This window comes from Triticum urartu, chromosome 2A, assembly GCF_056163025.1.
Source record: "Triticum urartu cultivar PI428250 chromosome 2A, HENAU_Tu73, whole genome shotgun sequence".
Lineage (NCBI taxonomy): Eukaryota > Viridiplantae > Streptophyta > Magnoliopsida > Poales > Poaceae > Triticum > Triticum urartu.
The window spans coordinates 91,766,250-91,785,432 of NC_141874.1; the positions used below are offsets into that span (position 1 = coordinate 91,766,250).

General features: G+C 42.5%; 1 protein-coding gene and 1 long non-coding RNA gene across 2 annotated transcripts; both read right to left on the reverse strand.

The window, feature by feature from the left end:
• Window positions 1-9,267: 9,267 nt before the first annotated feature.
• On the reverse strand, window positions 9,268-11,960 carry LOC125541094 (GDSL esterase/lipase At1g28600-like). The gene is made up of 5 exons (XM_048704579.2): window positions 11,629-11,960; window positions 11,298-11,504; window positions 11,067-11,218; window positions 9,711-9,984; window positions 9,268-9,599 (listed from the first exon to the last, which is right to left on the reverse strand). The coding sequence occupies exons 1-5, from the start codon at window positions 11,885-11,887 to the stop codon at window positions 9,367-9,369; spliced, it is 1,125 nt and encodes a 374-aa protein (XP_048560536.2). The 5' UTR covers window positions 11,888-11,960; the 3' UTR covers window positions 9,268-9,366.
• Window positions 11,961-14,872: 2,912 nt separating this feature from the next.
• Window positions 14,873-17,428, reverse strand: LOC125541095 (uncharacterized). The gene is made up of 3 exons (XR_007297436.2): window positions 17,147-17,428; window positions 16,688-16,968; window positions 14,873-16,581 (listed from the first exon to the last, which is right to left on the reverse strand). It is a non-coding gene; the product is annotated as an uncharacterized LOC125541095 (long non-coding RNA).
• Window positions 17,429-19,183: the final 1,755 nt, after the last annotated feature.

The window sequence follows — 19,183 nt, forward strand, 5'->3', positions numbered from 1 at the left end:
TGTAGCAGTTTCGCTCTCGACTAGAAGATCTTTTGTCATTGTAGGACCTTGACTTGAAGCTTCTATCTTTGCTTCTACTCTTGTAGAACTTGTTGAAGTTCTTCACCATTAAGCTTAATTCTTCATTGAAGTTTTGTTTCTCACTTGATGATGTAGAGACTTCACATGAGGCTTTGTAGGCACCACTTGATTTGTTGTGAAGTTCCTCTTTATCCTTAAGTGACATCTCATGAGCAACAATTCTTCCAATCACTTCCGTTGGCTTGAGATCTTTGTAATTGGGCATCATTTGGATCAATGTGCACATGGTATCATATTTTCCATCCAAGGCTCTTAGAATCTTCTTGATGATGAATCTATCGGTCATCTCTTCACTTCCTAAGCCGGCAATCTCATTTGTGATGAGAGCAAGCCTAGAGTACATTTCAGCGACACCTTCACCATCCTTCATTTTGAACTTGTCAAGTTGACTTTGAAGCACATCCAACTTGGATTCCTTGACGGAGTTGGTACCTTCGTGCATATCAATCAAAGTGTCCCAAATTTCCTTTGCATTCTCAAGACGGCTGATTTTGTTGAATTCTTCGGGGCACAATCCGTTGACGAGAATATCACAAGCTTGAGCATTGTATTGCAACATCTTCAATTCATCCGCGGTAGCTTCACGGTTTGGTTCTTTCCCATCAAAGAAGTCACCTTGCAAACCAACACACAGAATAGCCCAAACGGCGGGGTTATGTCCAAGAATATGCATTTTCATTTTATGCTTCCAACTAGCAAAATTAGTACCATCAAAGTAAGGACCTCTACGGTGATAATTTCCCTCGCTAGACGCCATACTCTCCTAGGTTGTGAAACCAAGGCTATGACCACCAAAAGATATGGAGATCAAAGCAAATGGAGACCAAGGCTCTGATACCACTTGTAGGATCGAAAGTATGTCTAGAGGGGGGGTGATTAGACTACTTGACCAAATAAAAACTTAACCTTTTCCCAATTTTAGTTCTTGGCAGATTTTAGCTATTTTAGGACAAGTCAAGCAATCATCACACAATTCAAGCAAGCATGCAAAGAGTATATTGGCAGTGGAAAGTAAAGCATGCAACTTGCAAGAATGTAAAGGGAAGGGTTTGGAGAATTCAAACGCAATCGGAGGCACGGATGTTTTTCCCGTGGTTTGGATAGGTGGTGCTATCCTACATCCACGTTGATGGAGACTTCAACCCACGAAGGGTAACGGTTGCGCGAGTCCACGGAGGGCTCCACCCACGAAGGGTCCACGAAGTAGCAACCTTGTCTATCCCACCATGGCCATCGCCCATGAAGGACTTGCCTCACTAGCGGTAGATCTTCACGAAGTAGGCGATCTCCTTGCCCTTACAAACTCCTTGGTTCAACTCCACAATCTTGTCGGAGGCTCCCAAGTGACACCTAGCCAATCTAGGAGACACCACTCTCCAAGAAGTAACAAATGGTGTGTTGATGATGAACTCCTTGCTCTTGTGCTTCAAATGATAGTCTCCCCAACACTCAACTCTCTCTCATAGGATTTGGATCTGGTGGAAAGAAGATTTGAGTGGAAAGCAACTTGGGGAAGGCTAGAGATCAAGATTCATATGGTAGGAATGGAATATCTTGGTCTCAACACATGAGTAGGTGGTTCTCTCTCAGAACATATGAGTTGGAATTGTGTATGTGTTCTGATGGCTCTCTCCCTGAATGAAAAGGAGGTGGAGGGGTATATATAGCCTCCACACAAAATCCAACCATTACACACAATCTACCAATCTCGGTGGGACCGAATCAACAAACTCGGTCGGACCGAAAAGGTAAACCTAGTGACCGTTAGAGATTTTCGATGGGACTGACATGCAACTCGGTCGGACCGATATGGTTAGGGTTTGGGCACAACGTAATCTCGGTGAGACCGATTACACAAACTCGGTGAGACCGAGTTTGGTAATAAGCTAACCAGAGAGTTGGTCAGGTAAACTCGGTAGGAACGATTTGCTCTTTCGGTGAGACCGAAAAGTTACAAAAGGGAAACACAGAGTTTACATTGCAATCTCGGTGGGACCGATTCGCTCTTTCGGTGAGACCGAAAAGTTACGAAAGGGAAATAGAGGGTTTGCAATCCCATCTCGGTGAGACCGAGATCCCTATGGGTAGGACCGAATTGCTAGGGTTTGGCAGTGGCTTATGACATATGAAACTCGGTGGCGCCGGATAGATAGAATCGGTATGACCGAGTTTGGCTTAGGGTTTAGGTCATTTGTGGATATGGGAAAGTGATTGAGGATTTTGGAGAATATCATTAAGCACATGAAGCAAGAGGTTTATTAAGCAACACCTCATCCCTCCTTGATAGTATTGGCTTTTCCTAAAGACTCAATGTGATCTTGGATCACTAAAATATAAAATGAAGAGTCTTGAGCTTTTGAGCTTGAGCCAATCCTTTGTCCTTAGCATCTTGAGGGTTCCACTTTCACATCCATGCCATGCCAATCATTGAGCTTTCCTGAAATAATCAACTTGGAATAGCACTAGCTCAATGAGCTATATGTTGTTATGAATTACCAAAACCACCTAGGGATAGTTGCACTTTCAAGCACACTGTAGGTGAGTATATCAAATAATTAAGTCACATGTATGCAAAATTAATACAACCAAATGCAACTGTTTATTACTATTAACGATGCCATTTCCATATCAAGTATTGTGGGTATACAAACATTGTCGATTCATACTAAAATAAAATGGATGAAGAATCAACCAACGACAATGTTTTTACCACGTGAGTTTCTACAAATATGCTTACCTAGTCATATGTTTTAGAGATCTCTACCATAGGCACTTCTACATTATAAAATTATTCAAATAAGGTAATTTTGTTACAAAATACATATAGATTAGCGCTATACAAGCGCAAATTTCAATTATATACTAGTCATATAACGAAGAACACTATAGCTAATTTTAGTAAATTTCTATGTGGTTAACTCTGTCAAATATTAAATAAATAATTATAAGGGTTTAACATTGTAGCATGCTAAAGTTCTCAGTAGCTACAAATTTTAGTATAAATTGTATTTATTATAATTCCCTTGGCTCGAATTTTTGTTTGGCTCATGCCTTCCCGCTTCAACGATAGCGCCCACCACTATCATAGCACACTCTTTGGCGGTGTCATGAGGGAGAAAAGATAGAGGGGTTTGGTGGATAAATGAACACGTCCGCCACTTGAAAAAACTCATAGTCGTTTTACACATCCCAGATCGCTCACGCTTGTGTTAGAGGCCACCACCATGAGATGCTATGTTGGAAATTATGATTATGCTATCATTAATATGACTCCAAATGTGTGCCACGACATAGATGAAAGTGATAGATCTACCATGCATAGACTAAGGATCAAATAAATGAGAACTAGCAGTGATAGATCTATACACGTACATGAACTAACGAACAAACAAATGAAAGCTAGCCACAACGTTGAAATGAACACCCCTAGCCCGGCTTCCGTGTCTTCCATGATTGAACTCGAATTAATGCAAAAGACGAGCAAATGTGTGCGATTTACATGAGAGGCCCCTCTATATATCCAGACCTTTGTCCATCGGCAATGTCAGACTAAACTCCCACGTATTTTTAGGCCACAACACTAAGCTAACTAGATGATACCCCGCACGTTGTTGCGGGAACACGTTGTTGCGGGAACATTTTACAACATATTTCAATGTGATTCATTGTATGAAACATGAATATTTAAAGTAATAATATAAAAGGCTAAAACTAAAAATGATATGAATTATTATGTTTGATTACTATATAGTTGTTAAATATATTTTAAATATATATACCATAATAGAATGAAAATTCCCATGTATGTTTGCATATTGAGATGGGTTTTTTTTCCGTGCATGTCATGATGAAGTGGCATGCTTGCATGTTGAGATACTATGGTAGTGGGGGTGGACCTTTTCTCATGCATGTTGTGGGATGATGTGGCATGCTTGCATGTTGAGAGAAATAGTTAGTGGGGACTAGCTATTTAGATATAGAAGATGAATGTTCATAGTGTTACAAATGCCTGCGGGTGGCCCTATCAACCACACATATCGACCGAGAAGCTAGCTCATGGATGGATGCCAGCACTGGGTTATGCGCGTCACCATTGCTTTCTCTATACTCATGGACAAATTTCTTCGCAGCGAGGGTTGACACTTTGCTCTTCACTTCGCAGATGATCTGGCCCACAAACGTCCAAGTCCTTCCATCAAGTTATTGACAACTGCTAAGCGGTCACACGCAATATGCACATGTGATAATAGCAGGTCTTCCGCCAAGGCCAAAACCTTGTGGTAGGCCAGAGATTTTAGCACCTCCGAATCTTCATTACCTTCCACTGTCATGGCCGATGCACTAAGGAAGTTTCTTGCGTGATCCCTCACGTAGCTACGAGTGTGCCTACTTTCTCGTTCTTTTCCACTGCAACATCTACATTGATCTTTTGCCATCCATGAGGAGGCAGTATCCAACTAAACCCCCATATGCCTTCCACCCCCATGACTTATCTCCAATTCTAAAGTTTAATTGGGCCTAGCCCATTTATTCCAACACATACATCATTGCATCCACATTGTGTCGCGGGCATCTATATCCTAGCAAACAAAGCTCGCCTCATATGCGAGGAGTATACTTGGCCATCCCTCGGGCCGAGTCGGGCTTCGGGCCGGGCCTAACCAAGCCCGACGCAGAAAACCTAGGCCTGGCCCCGGTCCGGCCCGGGTGTCGGGCCTAGAAATCAGGCCCAAGAACAACCCATCAGTGTAAAAGCTCATTGGGCCTTGGGCCGGGCCTCTTCTTTAAATCACAAATATGGTGGGCCCCGACTCGCCTGGCCTCCGGGCTCAAAAACTAGGCCCAAGCCCGGCCCGTGAGCACAATCGGGTCGTCCGGGCCGAGCTGCCCATGGCCAGGTATAGTGAGGAGACGTGTTGGGTACGGGCCAGAAGCACGCTTGGTTTTCTCCTAGCCTCGTCACATGTTTTCTTGTTTTTACCCTTTTTGGGTTCCTGTTTTCTATATATTCTTAAAATGTTATAAAAATATATACTTGGGAAAAATATTATTATTTGACTAATTTTACAAAGAAAATCATGCATTAGAAATTTTCATTGCATATTTAAGAAATATTTATCATGTATCAAAATGTTCATCTTGTACTTCAAAAAATATTTGCATTTAAATATGTTCACTGTGTGTTTTAAAAAAACTTCATCACGTATTTAAAATATGTTCATAATGTATTTTAAAAAACATGTTTACCAATTTATTGAAAAATTGTTCATGATGTAATTAGAAATTTGCATATATTTTTAAAAAATATCCATATAAGTTTAAAAAGTGTTCATATGAAATTAAAAATGTTTTCACATATTTCTTTAAAAATGTTTGTGTATTTTTAAAAAAGTGTTCCACATTATAGAAATTGTTTGTGTATTTTTTAAAAGAAAGAAACTGAATAAAACAATAAAAACAAGGAAATTAAAAAAGAAAAGAAATAAATAGGAAAATAAAATAAACAGGTGAAAATAAAAAGCCAAAAAACTGTTAGAAAAAGCAGCCACATTTCATTAGAACAATCCACACCAAAATGTGGCAAAACTAGACCGGCCTTTGCGCGCCGCTCAATCCGATCAATCCTCCTCGCTGCACGACACTCTCCAACTGCTCACAGTAGGCGAGCTATAGTCTTTGCGCGCCTTGGCGGGCATCAATGTGGTGGTGGAAAGCACAACTCCAACAGACACCTGCGTCGATGGCGGTATAGCGTGGCTCCTCCGGCAGAAAACCTATAAGAGGACAGTGATGAAGACGTGGGAGGCTTCTAGTAGAGACTGAGCCGACAAATCTTAAAGGGTCCTAGGGGCCTGGTTGAGTTTTTTTTTTTTTTTGAGAAACTGGGGCCTGGTTGAGATGTGACTGCGTGTACGTACGTATGCAAAGGCCCGGTGATCGTGAGTCGTGGTTAATTGGACCGCTATTGATGTTTGTTGGTGTTTGTAAATTGCACGGGTCGCTAACGAGATTGAGGTTTGCCTAAAAAAACTAAAGAGATTGAGGTCCAACTCTGGCCACGCAGCTCTCTCGTTCTTCTATATAAACAAACCCTCTTCCCGGCCGCTACCTTCCGATCAACCCAAGCCAAACCATCAATCAAAGCCGATCAAGCTAAGAAGAACCAAGAAATCGACCAGCAACGATGAAGAAGGAAAATTGCTTCGTTTTCTGCCTCATTATTTTCGTGCTCGGCGTCCTAGCTTGCGGGTCCGTCTTCTTGGCGCTCGACTAGTACAGGAAGCCGCGGTACTACGCGGCGATCGACTCCCTCTCCGGCCTCGACCCGGCGACGGATCTCGCCCTGCCCTCGCTGGACCCGCTGTTCCACATCACCCTCAGCGTCGCCTTGCGGGGCTTCCGGCACAGCGAGTGCATCCCGCCCGGCACGTACTTGGAGGCCTCGTACCGCGGCTCTCCGCTCGCCACCGGGACCGCCGTGCAGCTCTGCGACAGGCCGCAGAAGGCGCCGAGGGAGCAGTCCCTCGTCGCATGGGGCCGTGGCGTGCGCGTCCCGGGCTTCAGGCTGGATAACCTTGCGGCCGACGCACGGCGAGGCGTCGAGGCGTTTGAGGTCACGCTTCAGATGCCACCGACCCACGACCACGTGGGGAAGATCGTGACGTGCAAGGCTAGGCGGGTAGGGGACGCCGCCGCCTTGCGAGCTCCGTGCGACTCGTCCAACATGGGCCATTATTGGACGCCGTCGCCAAAGGATCTGCACGGCGGCGCCTGAGTTAATTTGTGCGAATGTCATGGCAGCGGTGGCATGCAGATGCAACTAGCTGTTTGCCGGACGTGCAGAGATGACGATGGCAACTTGCTGTTGCCGATAGAGTCATCCAGTTCTAGTATAGGTTTTTTTTTTCTCATCAATAATGTATTGCAGATTTTTTTGAAAGGAGATCAATCATGGTAGATTTATCTTATAGTACTATACATGCTAGATATTTAATGTTGGGTCTCACTACTCACATCTACTCCCTCTCCCAGAATATAATAAAGGTTTTGACACTATACTAGTGTTAAAAAGTTTCTTATATTTTGGGGCGGAGGAAGTAGATATTTAATGGGTAATTGCTTCAAGCCAATACATATAGGGAAACACTTGTATACAAACGTCTGAATGTGTAGTATTCTTTAGACCGATCCTCGGCCGTTGATTCATCTTTGATCTGACGGCCAAGAGAACCAATCAAAATCATGCGTCAATGATCTGACCGCAAAAAATGATTACATCGAATAGATCTCCAAAAACATCGAGAAGAATATTGTATTGAAGATTAAAAAAAGAGAAGAAGCCATCTAACCCCACAAATGCACGCCAGTTTAGATAAATGGATGTCTGCTTCAAGCTAGGTCTCGCAGCTGCAGAAGGTCAGACACTCGATGACAACGAGCTCCGCATGTGGTGGTGAGGGGACAGGGATTGCGCGCCATGGCAAGAGCAGAAAAAGAAGCAAGAGGGAGCAACTAATTGAGGAGTACAAGTTCGGGAGCCTCCCCAAGGTCACTTGGGGTGGGCTAAGAGCACGCCACTTGGCGCACTCTTAGCCGCCGCCACTTGTCATGCTCTAGATGCTTCCGTCGGATTTTTTTCTGTACGCGTTTTCTGCTTTTAGATGTCTTTTTTCCTGGTTTTTGGCTTTCTATTTTCCCTGAGTTTTTCTTACGATTTGGACGCAAAATATTATTAAAAAAATCATGAAAAACATGTTTTTTTCTTCCGCGAGAGGCACGGTTGTGCCTCTAAAAAAATACACGTTTTTCCTTTCGCGAGAGGCACATATTTGCTTCTCGTGGAGGAACGGATTTGCTTCCGCGAGAGGAATGGTCGTGCCTCTCGGAAAGGAAAAAAACACGTTTTTCTCCATCCGCGAGAGGCACGAGTTTGCTTCTCGTGGAGGCATGGATTTGCTTCCGCAATAGGCATGGTCGTGCCTCTCGAAAAAGGAAAACAAATGCGTTTTTTTCTACAAGAAACATGTGTTTGCTTCCGCGAGAGGCACGACCGTGCCTCTCGGAAAGGGAAACATGCTCCAGTTCAGTTTTTTCATGAAAAAAAGTTCCTCAAAACCTATCAACATGGGATCTAGTTTTGAAGATTTGGACGCGGTTTGAGAAATAAAAGATTTTTAATAATTCTTTTTTATCCATTTTGATAGGTTTTGACGAACTTTTATTCATTTTTGCGACAAGTAATTCCGGACGGAGGGACTATATGTTTGGTATTGTAGATATAGATAATTTTATCTATAAAATTCACCAAAATTTGTAAAGTTGGGCTTTCTCGAAACCAACGCGCGCTATATTATTTTATGAAGTGAGTACTGAATATATAATATGAGAAAATATTTTATTATGTATCTAATGATATTAATTCGGTATCATAGTTCTTGATAGTTTTTCTACAAACTTGATCAAACTTCGCACTGTTTAACTGTATACAAAATTATAAGCCATTCAGAGACGTAGGGAGTAGGTGAAACAACATTTGGCTTTATTGAAGCTACGATGTGTGTGTGAGAGAGAGGGAGTCATAAAAAATCAATGTCAATGTAATGAGGTGTTCATCCTTTAGTGTCTAACTGCAAATCAACTAATTCATAAAAGCATAAATTTGGATTGTAAAGAACCTAGGTAGTCAAAAAATTCAAACATTAGCTATTAATATACAAAGGTTATGTTGTTTTCTAAATCCAAAATGAGAAAATATACTTATGCTTGTCACAACTTATTTTCAACATCATTATATTCTATAATTTAATATGACATTCATATTGAAAATAATGTTGTTGAAGTTTCGTACTCCCTCCGTTCCAAAATATAGTGCTTCATCTATCACTGTGCTTTAACTTTGACCATAAATTTAACCAATGAGACCGACTGCGGCGGGAGCAAAAATTATACCAGTGAATTCGTATTCAAAAGAAATTTTCAATTATATAATTTTTTCTCCCGTCGCAGTCGACCTCGTTGGTTAAATTTATGGTCAAAGTTGGACCTCGGGAAGCGTGGGCGGACTATATTTTGGAATGGGAGTATTGGAGAGTGCGGCAAAAATAGGAAATAATTTGTACAACAATATGTATTAAATTTAACCACATGAATGCACGGGTTATCCCCCTAGTTTAGTTAAATGGATAATTGCTTCAAGCCAATACATATAGAGACAGAAATTTACGCATGCCCGTGGATCTGAATTTTTAACTCTAGTACATGTGTTTTAAGCCAGTAGGAAACAAATTATGGACGTGCAACATGCATTATCGGTGGATCCGCGTAGGGGCCATGGAGCCACCCATCAGCAATGGCCCTGTAGGCGGACTCCGTCAGGTGGAAGCCATCCCACTGAAGCGCCTGAGATGGATCTACGCACGCCTTCACACTCGGCAGGCCACACCCTGCGTTGAAGTCGTAGTTATAAGGAGGGCCTCCTGCACCACAACAGGTGAGGAGGGTTGTGCTGCTGTTCAGTCCTGCGAGATGCCACGGGGAGATTACAAGTTCACATCTTTTCTTGTGGCACTACATTAATCTTGAACTACAGAACACCTAGCTAAATTAATCAGAAAGGAGTATCAGCTCACCAAAATGCGCCGGCATATCTAGAAAAGCTAGGACAGGTCGGTAGTACTCAGCGGCGATGATCTTCGTATGTGGGTACTTGTGCCGGAGCAACTTGATCCGTTGGCGGAGGAGAGAGTTCTGGTAGCGCCCCAGCCTGTTCCCACTCTTCAGGCATCCATGCCGATCGTACTCCACCTTGTTTGGGCTAGCGAGCATTGTGAGAATTGGCGGTATGCAGCCAGTCGGGAAGACGTCTGCCAGAACGATGTATTTGGCACCTTGTTGGATCAGTCTCTGCAAGGGTTTGTCAGTTCCTTGGTTTAGCTTGAGCCATGCACTAACATATAAGAATAGAAGTGTTACCAAATTAAATATGCCTATCACCCATTCTTTGTATATTACAGTACCCATAGTAGCTTGCAGTAAGCTAGTGGTCCTTTTTTAGCACTGTAAGCCGGTAGTCCTCTTATTAATAGTTCACATTATTTTCAGTTTCAAATTTTCATGTTGCAATTTGATTTTGCAACCTTGTTGGGCTCTTATTAGTAAAAGAAATTGTATTCTCCAGATAAAGGAAATTTATCCTGGTATCAGTTTGGACACATTGTGGGCAGCGCATCTTAAAATGGGCAGTTGAAATATTACTACAATTTATCTAGAAAAGAATGTTACTATATAAGTACTGTTTTGATAATAAATATTTTTAGAATTGATTTTTTTAACCAATGATTTATGTTAGATAAAAAGAGATTACACTAGAGATGAGAGACAGATTTTTGCGTAGAAAATCCACGAACAGGGGAAGGTGGAATTTCACTATGATAGAGAAGTATTACAACTACAAGATGGCATGACACATGCGACTAAATGTGGTACATATAGAGGGCAATTAATAAGAGTCCTTGAGGATAAGAAAACAAGTTGTACTCATATGCGTGAATCCTTATACCTCTCGTACTATGTTAACACTAGAAGGTACCTTGTCCAATACGGTCATAATTTGGATCACAATTTAACAAATTACATTATTATAGCACCAAAAATACACATTTCACTAATCTCGCTTGACTTGTTTTAATAATTTCTCAACATTTATTAGTTCTAAAATTACTTATTGGAAAATCGTTATCTAATATACTGGACTCTTTTTGTCTCTAATTTATACAGGCCAGAACTCCATTGATTCTAGCCACATAATCAAGAACAAATTTTCCTAATGATGGATATGATCACTGCGTGACGCAACCAGCATATAAAAGATAAACAAGTCTTTCGTTGCAGAATTAAAGTCACAAGAAAACATGTTGAGCGAGTAGCAAATTGTGAGAATTAAAGGAAGAATGGACTTTTCATCCAGTGTGTTCACAGTGTAGTACCTCTACGCCTCTGGAGATGCCGTCAACAATTTGAGGAACATAAACTAAGGTTTGTTCAACAGTCCTGTTCGACATAAGGATATTCCTGTAGTCATTTGATCCAAACTCTCCCATGACAAATAGGGAGCTCGCGAAGCAATCCGTATCTTGTCCTGCACACGCCATCACATGGACATAATTACGGTGCTTTCTAAAAACCATGTGATTGGGGACCAATGTTTAGCCACCTACCCTTGCAGAGCGAAGGCTTGAGTTTCTGGAACCACTCGAGCTGATCGTGGAGGGAGCTGTTGATCGGTGGGTTCACGGTCATATTTTGCCCCTGCAGGTATGTCAGGTTCAGAGCCGGCGCTCCTGCCACAGCGAAGTTGACTCCGGCGGAGAAGTTGCTCCCCTTGGCGAGGTACGGCGGCACGAAAGGCAGGCCCAAAGCCTCGGCTGAAAAATGAAGCAACGATATATGTAAGCTCTCTCTCTCTCCCTCTCTCTCAGTCAGGATCAGCAAAGATTGTCTTTTAGACTGTAGTTGACCAAGATTGGCAGTGCATATATAGGTGTTTACCGATGAAGTCCAGCACAAGGCGGCCGTCGGTGGCACGTCCGGTGGGGTGGCCGAAGAAGGTCTGGCCGTAGGGGAGGTTCTCGAATGGTAGAGGACCGGGAAAGAAGGGCTCAGGCCACATGACCAAGTTACCCGTGTCGGCGTAGGAGTCGCCGAAGCTGATTATGGAGGTGAAGCGGCTTCGGCCGCCACCGGAGTAGGCACCGCGGAGGCAAGCCAGGACGAAGAGGAAGAGGAACGCTGCATGAGGTGTTCTCATACTTGGTTGCTTGCGCTGCTGTGCCAAAGCTTGCTTGATGCTTGTAAGTTGGGGCTTCCATGCATGCTTGGTCTCCAAATGCTATATAGTGTATAAGCAAGCATACCGTGATAAACAAGGCAAAGTGAAGGTTAATTAAAATGCACATATGTTATGATGATTTTCCAGTCAACCAAATGTATGTTTGATGGGCATTTCCTACGAATTTACAGGTATATCTTCTTACTAACGGACTCTTCAACTTGGCACCTATTATTTATTTAAGAAAATATGAGCTGTACATTGTGAGACTTGATCAGTGCTGACTATGCAGGCAAATTCTCTCTTTGACTAGAACAAATGTAACAGTTTAAATGATTCCATTGTAGTTTGACCCTTTTGGAAAAAGGTACTCGTTTTTTTTTCTTTGCATTACTACGTAACCAATGACATCTTGCCGAGCATTAGAATACAAAGTGAAGTATATCATGGAAATTACAACTAGGAAGTGGACTATTTTGCGGGTTGACTTTCTTAGTAGCAAGAGAAAAAAGCAGACTGACTTTGATGCAAAGGGGAATTGTCGTTGGGGGTGCACTTGTATGATAAAACGTGCTCGTTTGCTATACTTTTCCAACCAAAGAACCAAGCATAAAAATCGAAAATCAGGCGAAACTGAACCCCCACACGACCCACGACGCACGTCCCCCGCAAGACGACGCTCACCTACTGCTCACAGCAGGCAAGCTACAGCCTTTGCGCACCGTGGCGGGCATCAACGGCTGCGGCCGTGGTGTGGCAAGCACGGCTCCAACGGCCGTGTTCTTCGGTGGCGGCGGCGAAGCGTGGCTCCTCCGGCGATGAACCCACAAGGAGGCGGTGGTTGAGATGTGCGAGGCCCCTGCTAACGACGACGAGCCGGCAGCGTGCTATTTTATTCCATGTTGACATCTCACACACGATCGGGCATGTCTTAACCGTTTGTAGCTAGCTAGAAACATTGCACAAGTTTTGCTGATTGTGTTCGATTTTCCTGCACCTTGACCTATCGGCAACGAGATCGAGGTGCAACTCCAACACTTCCTGGAGCATACGTGGAGTTTAGGGGTAACCGCCTCGGAAACAAGTTATACGACCAACTTACCTTGCTTGAAACGGATTTTAGCCTTGCGCGGAGCTGGGCCTAACTTGTCGTTGCAGCTCTTTATATGAAATATAAGTGAGTGAATCAAGCATAAAAGAAAAAGAAAAAAAAGAAAGAAAATATTCACACGAATCTTAATGTAAAATCAATGACATATGCCTTAGATGTGCAATACTTATGACACATCTAGATGTGCTTTAGCAAAACTGTTATATGAAGTCAAGTCATATAAACCCCCAGCCCGGCCTCTTCCTCCAGCCAAGCGTGCCAATGGAAGGAAGGGGCATCGCCAAAGATGGCCAACAAGGCAAATTGCTGCGTGTTCACCGTGATCACAATCCTAGTCTGCCTCTTAGCCGCCGCTGTCGGGTTCGTCATGATCAACTGCATGATCAACAAGCCGTGGTACTCCGCTGTCATCGACTCCGTCGCCGGACTCGACCCAGCCACGGATCTCGCCCGCCCCTTGCTGGATCCACTCTTCAACCTCACACTCCGCGTCGCCTCCCCGAGCCACATGCTCACGCAATGCATCGAACCTGGCACGAATGTAGAGGTGACATACCACGATGTTCTGCTTGCGAGCGGACCTGCACATCGGCTTTGTGCTGGGCCACGGAAGGTGCCAAGGGGGCAGGCGGTCATCACCCGTGGGCACGGGATTCGTGTCCCAGGGTTTGTGCTTGATAGACTCGCGGAGGACATGAGGCGTGGGGTTGGCTCATTCGACATCACACTTACAATGCCACCGACCCACAAGAACAACCACGGGGCGCTAGTTTCTTGCAGGGCTAGGCGGATCGGAGACACTGCGGCCCTACAAACTCCGTGCGACGCATCCAATACGGACATTATGTGGGCGTAAGAAGTATTAACCCTACTAGTTTATGTTCGGTTAGTGTACCTAAATAAAAATTCTTAGATGGGTTGTGTCCATGACTTGTTGTAAAACTAGATGCATCGAAGAAGACGGTAAAACCTCAGGAACTTTGATGTATTTTCCAGGGTTTTAAACTGTTTTTCAGGGTTCTTTGTAATGTTGGCTTAGTTAATAAATCTGAGTTTTTTTTCTACTTTTTGTATATGGCTTATATTTTTGTTTGAGGGTTTTGTCTACTACTTATATAACCGGAATAATTTGAGGGACATATCGTCATGAAAATCACTGAAATATTGTTATCGCCCTAGTTGAGACGTGATTGTTTTGGAGCAAAGTTGAGATGTGAATGAGTGCATGTATGTAAGGGCCCAATGGTTGTGACTCGTGATTTGGTTGAAGGCCATGTCTTACAGATTGCATGGACAGCTAACGAGATTGAGGCCCGACCCTTTCCTTCCGTGCCGGGCATGCCGATGCTCATGGATGGATGCCTAAACTAGGTTATGTACGTCACCATTGCTTTCTCTATATTCATGGATGAATTCCTCCGTGACAAGGCTCGACACTTTGCTCTTCACTTCACGGACGATCTGGCCATAACGTCCAAGTGCTTCTTCCATCAAGTTGTTTTCTCCGAGCCTCGTCACATGTTTTTCTTGTGTTTTAAACCCTTTTGGGTTCTTTTTTCTATATATTCTGAAAATGTTATAAAAATATATACTTGGAAAAATCATTATTATTTTGTTAATTTGACAAAAAATAATCATGCATTAGAAATGTTCATTGCATAGTTAAGAAATATTTATCATGTATTAAAAATGGTCATCTTGTACCTAAAATATCGACATCCACAATACTAAATAGAAAGAAGTTGGAAATTCATTTCATGATGAATCTAATAATTTCTAGTCAAACTTAAAAAGGTTTGACTTTTCAAAAAACAAATACACAATATTTTGAAACAGATAGAGTAAAATGATTGCGAAAACCCAACAACACCAACGGCGCAGCAAAATGTGCGCATTCCTTCTAGTATGTATTAAATTCAACGACACAAATGCACGGGTTGTCCCGCTAGTTTAGTTAAATGGATAATTGCTTCAAGCCAATACATAGAGAGACATAAATTTATGCATGCCCGTGAATCTGAATTTTCAACTCTAGTACACATGTGTCCTAGGCCAGTAGGAAAGAAATTATGGGCGTGCAACATGCATTATCGGTGGATCCGCGTAAGGGCCATGGAGCCACCACTAATAGAAAAAGGAGCTTTGGTCCAGCCAGAAAAGAGCATTAATCCCGGTTGCATTACGAACCGGGACTAATGTGAGCATTAGTCCCGGTTCAAGCGGCGAGGGCACCATACAGGCATTACTCTCGGTTCAAATGAGACCTTTAGTCCCGGTTTGTGGCACGAACCGGTACTAAAGGGTGCGATGCCCATTAGTACCGGTTCGTGGCACGAACCGGTAATAATGGAGTTGAGACCTTTAGTACCGGTTTGTGCTACGAACCGGTACTAATGGTGCAATTTTCAAATCCTACCCCCCCCCCCCGGTGCATCGCCTTTTCGGTTTTGTAAAAAGCAAAAGAAAATGATAGAAACTTTAAAATTTAAAATCCTTCAAGAGGTAGTTATGTTACTACATCTACTAGTTAGAAAAATTTAAAAACTTAAATTTGGACATGTTTTTCAAAAAATGTAGGGAAAATGTAAAACGGCTATAACTTTTGCATACGATGTCGGAAAAAAACGTATAATATATCAAAATGTTCAGAACGAAAATCCGCATCCGATGGAGACCGCCTACGGCCTGTTTGCAAATTTTTAGAATCCTCAAATTCTAAAAGGAAAAAAAGTTATGCTCAAATTTCAGTTTTTTTGAATTTTTGTTAAATCTGGTCAAACTATGGTCAAACTACTTATTCAAGAAGTATTAGTGTTACTAAATAATTATTCAAGAATATTAGTGTTACTAAATAATTATTTCAGTTTTTTTAAATTTTGGTAAACTATGGTCAAACTGTGGTCAAACTACTTATTCAAGAAATATTAGTGTTACTAAATAATTATTGATTTTTAGAACAATAGTTTCAAACTCAAACAGTGAAATGTGTGACTTCGTGCTCAAGCTAAATTCCTGAGGGTTAATAGGATTGCCATCTTACTATTGTGAGGAAAAAAACAAGTACAGACTTGGAAATGAGGGAGAATAGAACCCAGAAGTTAAGCGTGCTCAGGCTGGAGTAGTGAGAGGATGGGTGACCGTTCGGGAAGTTAGATGATTTGGAATGATGAGGGGTGATTAGAGATTAAAGGTTAAATTGAGCAGTGATGAGGGGTGATTAGAGATAAGAGATTAAAATAATTTAGAAATTTGAAATTCAAAAAAAAAATTCAAAAAAATCATAAAATATCCTTTAGAACCGGGACTAAAGGGGAAGGCTTTAGTACCGATCCTTTAGTCCCGGTTCCAGAACCGAAACTAAATGCCCTTTTTCTACTAGTGCACCCATCAGCACCGGCCCTGTAGGCAGACTCCGTGAGGTGGAAACCATCCCATTGAAGGGCCTGAGATGGATCTGCACACGCCATCACACCTGGCCACCCGCACTCCGAGTTGAAGTCGTAGTTATAAGGAGGTCCTCCGGCACCACAACAGGTGAGGAGGGTTGTGTTGCTGTTCAGTCCTGCGAGATACCATGGGGAGAATGAAAGGTTACATCTTTGCTCTTGTGATGCTACTTTAATTTTGAACTGCGAAAGAACTAAATTAATCAGGAAGGGCCAACTCACCAAAATGCCCCTGCATATCTAGACATGCAAGGACGGGTCGGTAGTACTCAGCGGCAATGATCTTCGCATGGGGGTACTTGTGCCGGAGCAGTTTGATCCGCTGGCGGAGGAGAGAGTTGTGGTAGCGCCCCAGCCTGTTCGCACTCTTCAGGCATCCGTTCCGATAGTAATCCACCTTGTTTGGGCTAGCAAGCTTTGTGAGTACTGTGGGTACGCAGCCAAGTGGGAAGATGCCCCCCTTTGTGAGCACGGCGGCACGAAAGGCAGACCCAGAGCTTCGGCTGCAAAATGAAGCAGCGATTAATTATATGTAGTCTATCTCCCTCTCTTTCTCCTTTTAGGCAGCAAGATTAACAGTAGTTGAACAAGTTTTTTTGTTGTTGCAAACAGTAGTTTTTTTCTTTGCAGGGTACTTTGCAAACAGTAGTTGAACAAGTTTGGTAGTGCATTTCTGGTTACCGATGAAGTCCAGCACAAGGCGGCCGTCGGTGGCACGTCCGGTGGGGTGGCCGAAGAAGGTCTCGCTGTAGGGGAGGTTCTTGAGTACTAGACCCGGAAGGACGGGATCAGCCCACATGACCAAATTACCGGTGTCGGCGAAGGAGTCACCGAAGCTGATTATGGATGTGAAACGGCTCCGGCTGCCACTGGAGTAGGCACCGCGGAAGTACGCTAGGATGAAGAGCAAGAGGAGCGCTGCGTGAGGTGGACTCATACTTGGTTGCTTGCGCTGCTTCCTACTCCTACTTGTCAGTTGGGGCTTCCATGCTTTGGTCTCCAAATGCTATATATAAGCAAGCATACCGTGCTTGACAAGGCAAGGATAAGGTTAATTATAATGCACATATAATATGATGATTTTCCAGTCAACCAAATGTGTGTTTAGTGGGCATTTTCTACGAATGTACAGGTATATCTTCTTACTAACTGACTCATCAAGTTGGCACTTACTATTTAAGAAAATATGAGTTGTAGATTGTGAGATTTGAGTAGTGACTATGCACCCAAATTCTCTTTACGACTAGAACAAATGTAACAGTTTAAATGATTTCATTGTAGTTTTGGCCCCTTTTCGAGTAGCTTTTTGCATTACTACGTAACCAGTGACATCTTATCAACAGTTAGAACTACAAAGTGAAGTATCATGGAAATTTACAACTAGGAAGTGGACCATTTCGGGGAGTGACTTTCTCAGCAAAAAAAAGCAGGGCGACTTTGACGCAAAGAGGAATTGTGTGGCGTACACTTGTACGATAAAACGTGATCATTTTCTATGCTTTTCTTTAGAATAAATTTTGCTTTGTGAGGAACAACTTATATTCCGGCCCACACTAAAACTATGCAGGCCTTCTCTCTCCCTCCCTCCCTCCCTCTCTCTCTCTCTCTCTCTGACAACAAATTTAACAATTTAAATAATTCCACTGTAGTTTTGGTCTTCCTTGAAAATGGGTAGCATTTTTTGCTTTATTACGTAGCTAATTAATGACACCTTGATGAAAATTAAAACCTAGAAAGTGGAATACCATTGAAAATTACAACTAGGGAGTAGACTAGTTCATAAGTCTGACTTGCTCAGCAAGAAATAGAAGCAGGGTTGAGTTGTGCGAAAAGAGGAAATTGTCGTTATTGTGTACACCTTGAATGCAAAATATGATGAAATGTGTTAATTTGCCACAATTTGTCATTCATGTGACTATTATATACCACCCCACACCAACTTGATAGTAATATCGTTAACACGACTGAATATGCACCCGCATTTGGTTGAACGTCCTATTACCAGATTAGCCATTCACAGATATTGCGTTAAAATAAGCTCTCCACCAATTACTATTCATTTTTACGCCATGACAGTTTTGGGGTTTAAACTACTTACAAAATTTTAAATTTGATTTTTTTATTAAATAAATCCATGGTTGAGAGAGAATGAAAGAGTGCCGAGTAGGATCTGGATATGAAATGTAGGTGAAAAAGATGCACAAACTGGACAAGAAATATTTACCTACTATAGGGTCTACGCGTTGGTAACAATCCCGTTCGATCTCACTGTTGATCAAATAGGCCATATGAGAATGAATCCAAATGCATAATGCTACCGCGTCCATCACATTTTTTTCTTACGAAGGGGGAAAATATGTGCTTATGAAAAAAATTAATAGGCCAGCCGGTTTACTTAATTTGTTCAATCAGTTAGTGTGTTCTTCTTTTTATTTTATTTTCTGGAGTAATACATGTTGTTTTCCTGCTTATTTTGGAAAATAACAGATGAAATCAGTCACGGGCGCGGCGTGCGCCACGCTTCTTCGCCGCTAGTACTAAAACAAGAGGCCAAGAGGCTACAACATTCAGACACATTAGGCTAAATAATCTCATGCACTAATTATCTAGTGGATCCTAGTTCTAACGTACGACCAGACGTGAAAACAATCCTTACATGTTTGCCATCAGGTTTGTTGTAGTATTAGAATAAGAATGCACAGCTCACAGAAGTTTTTT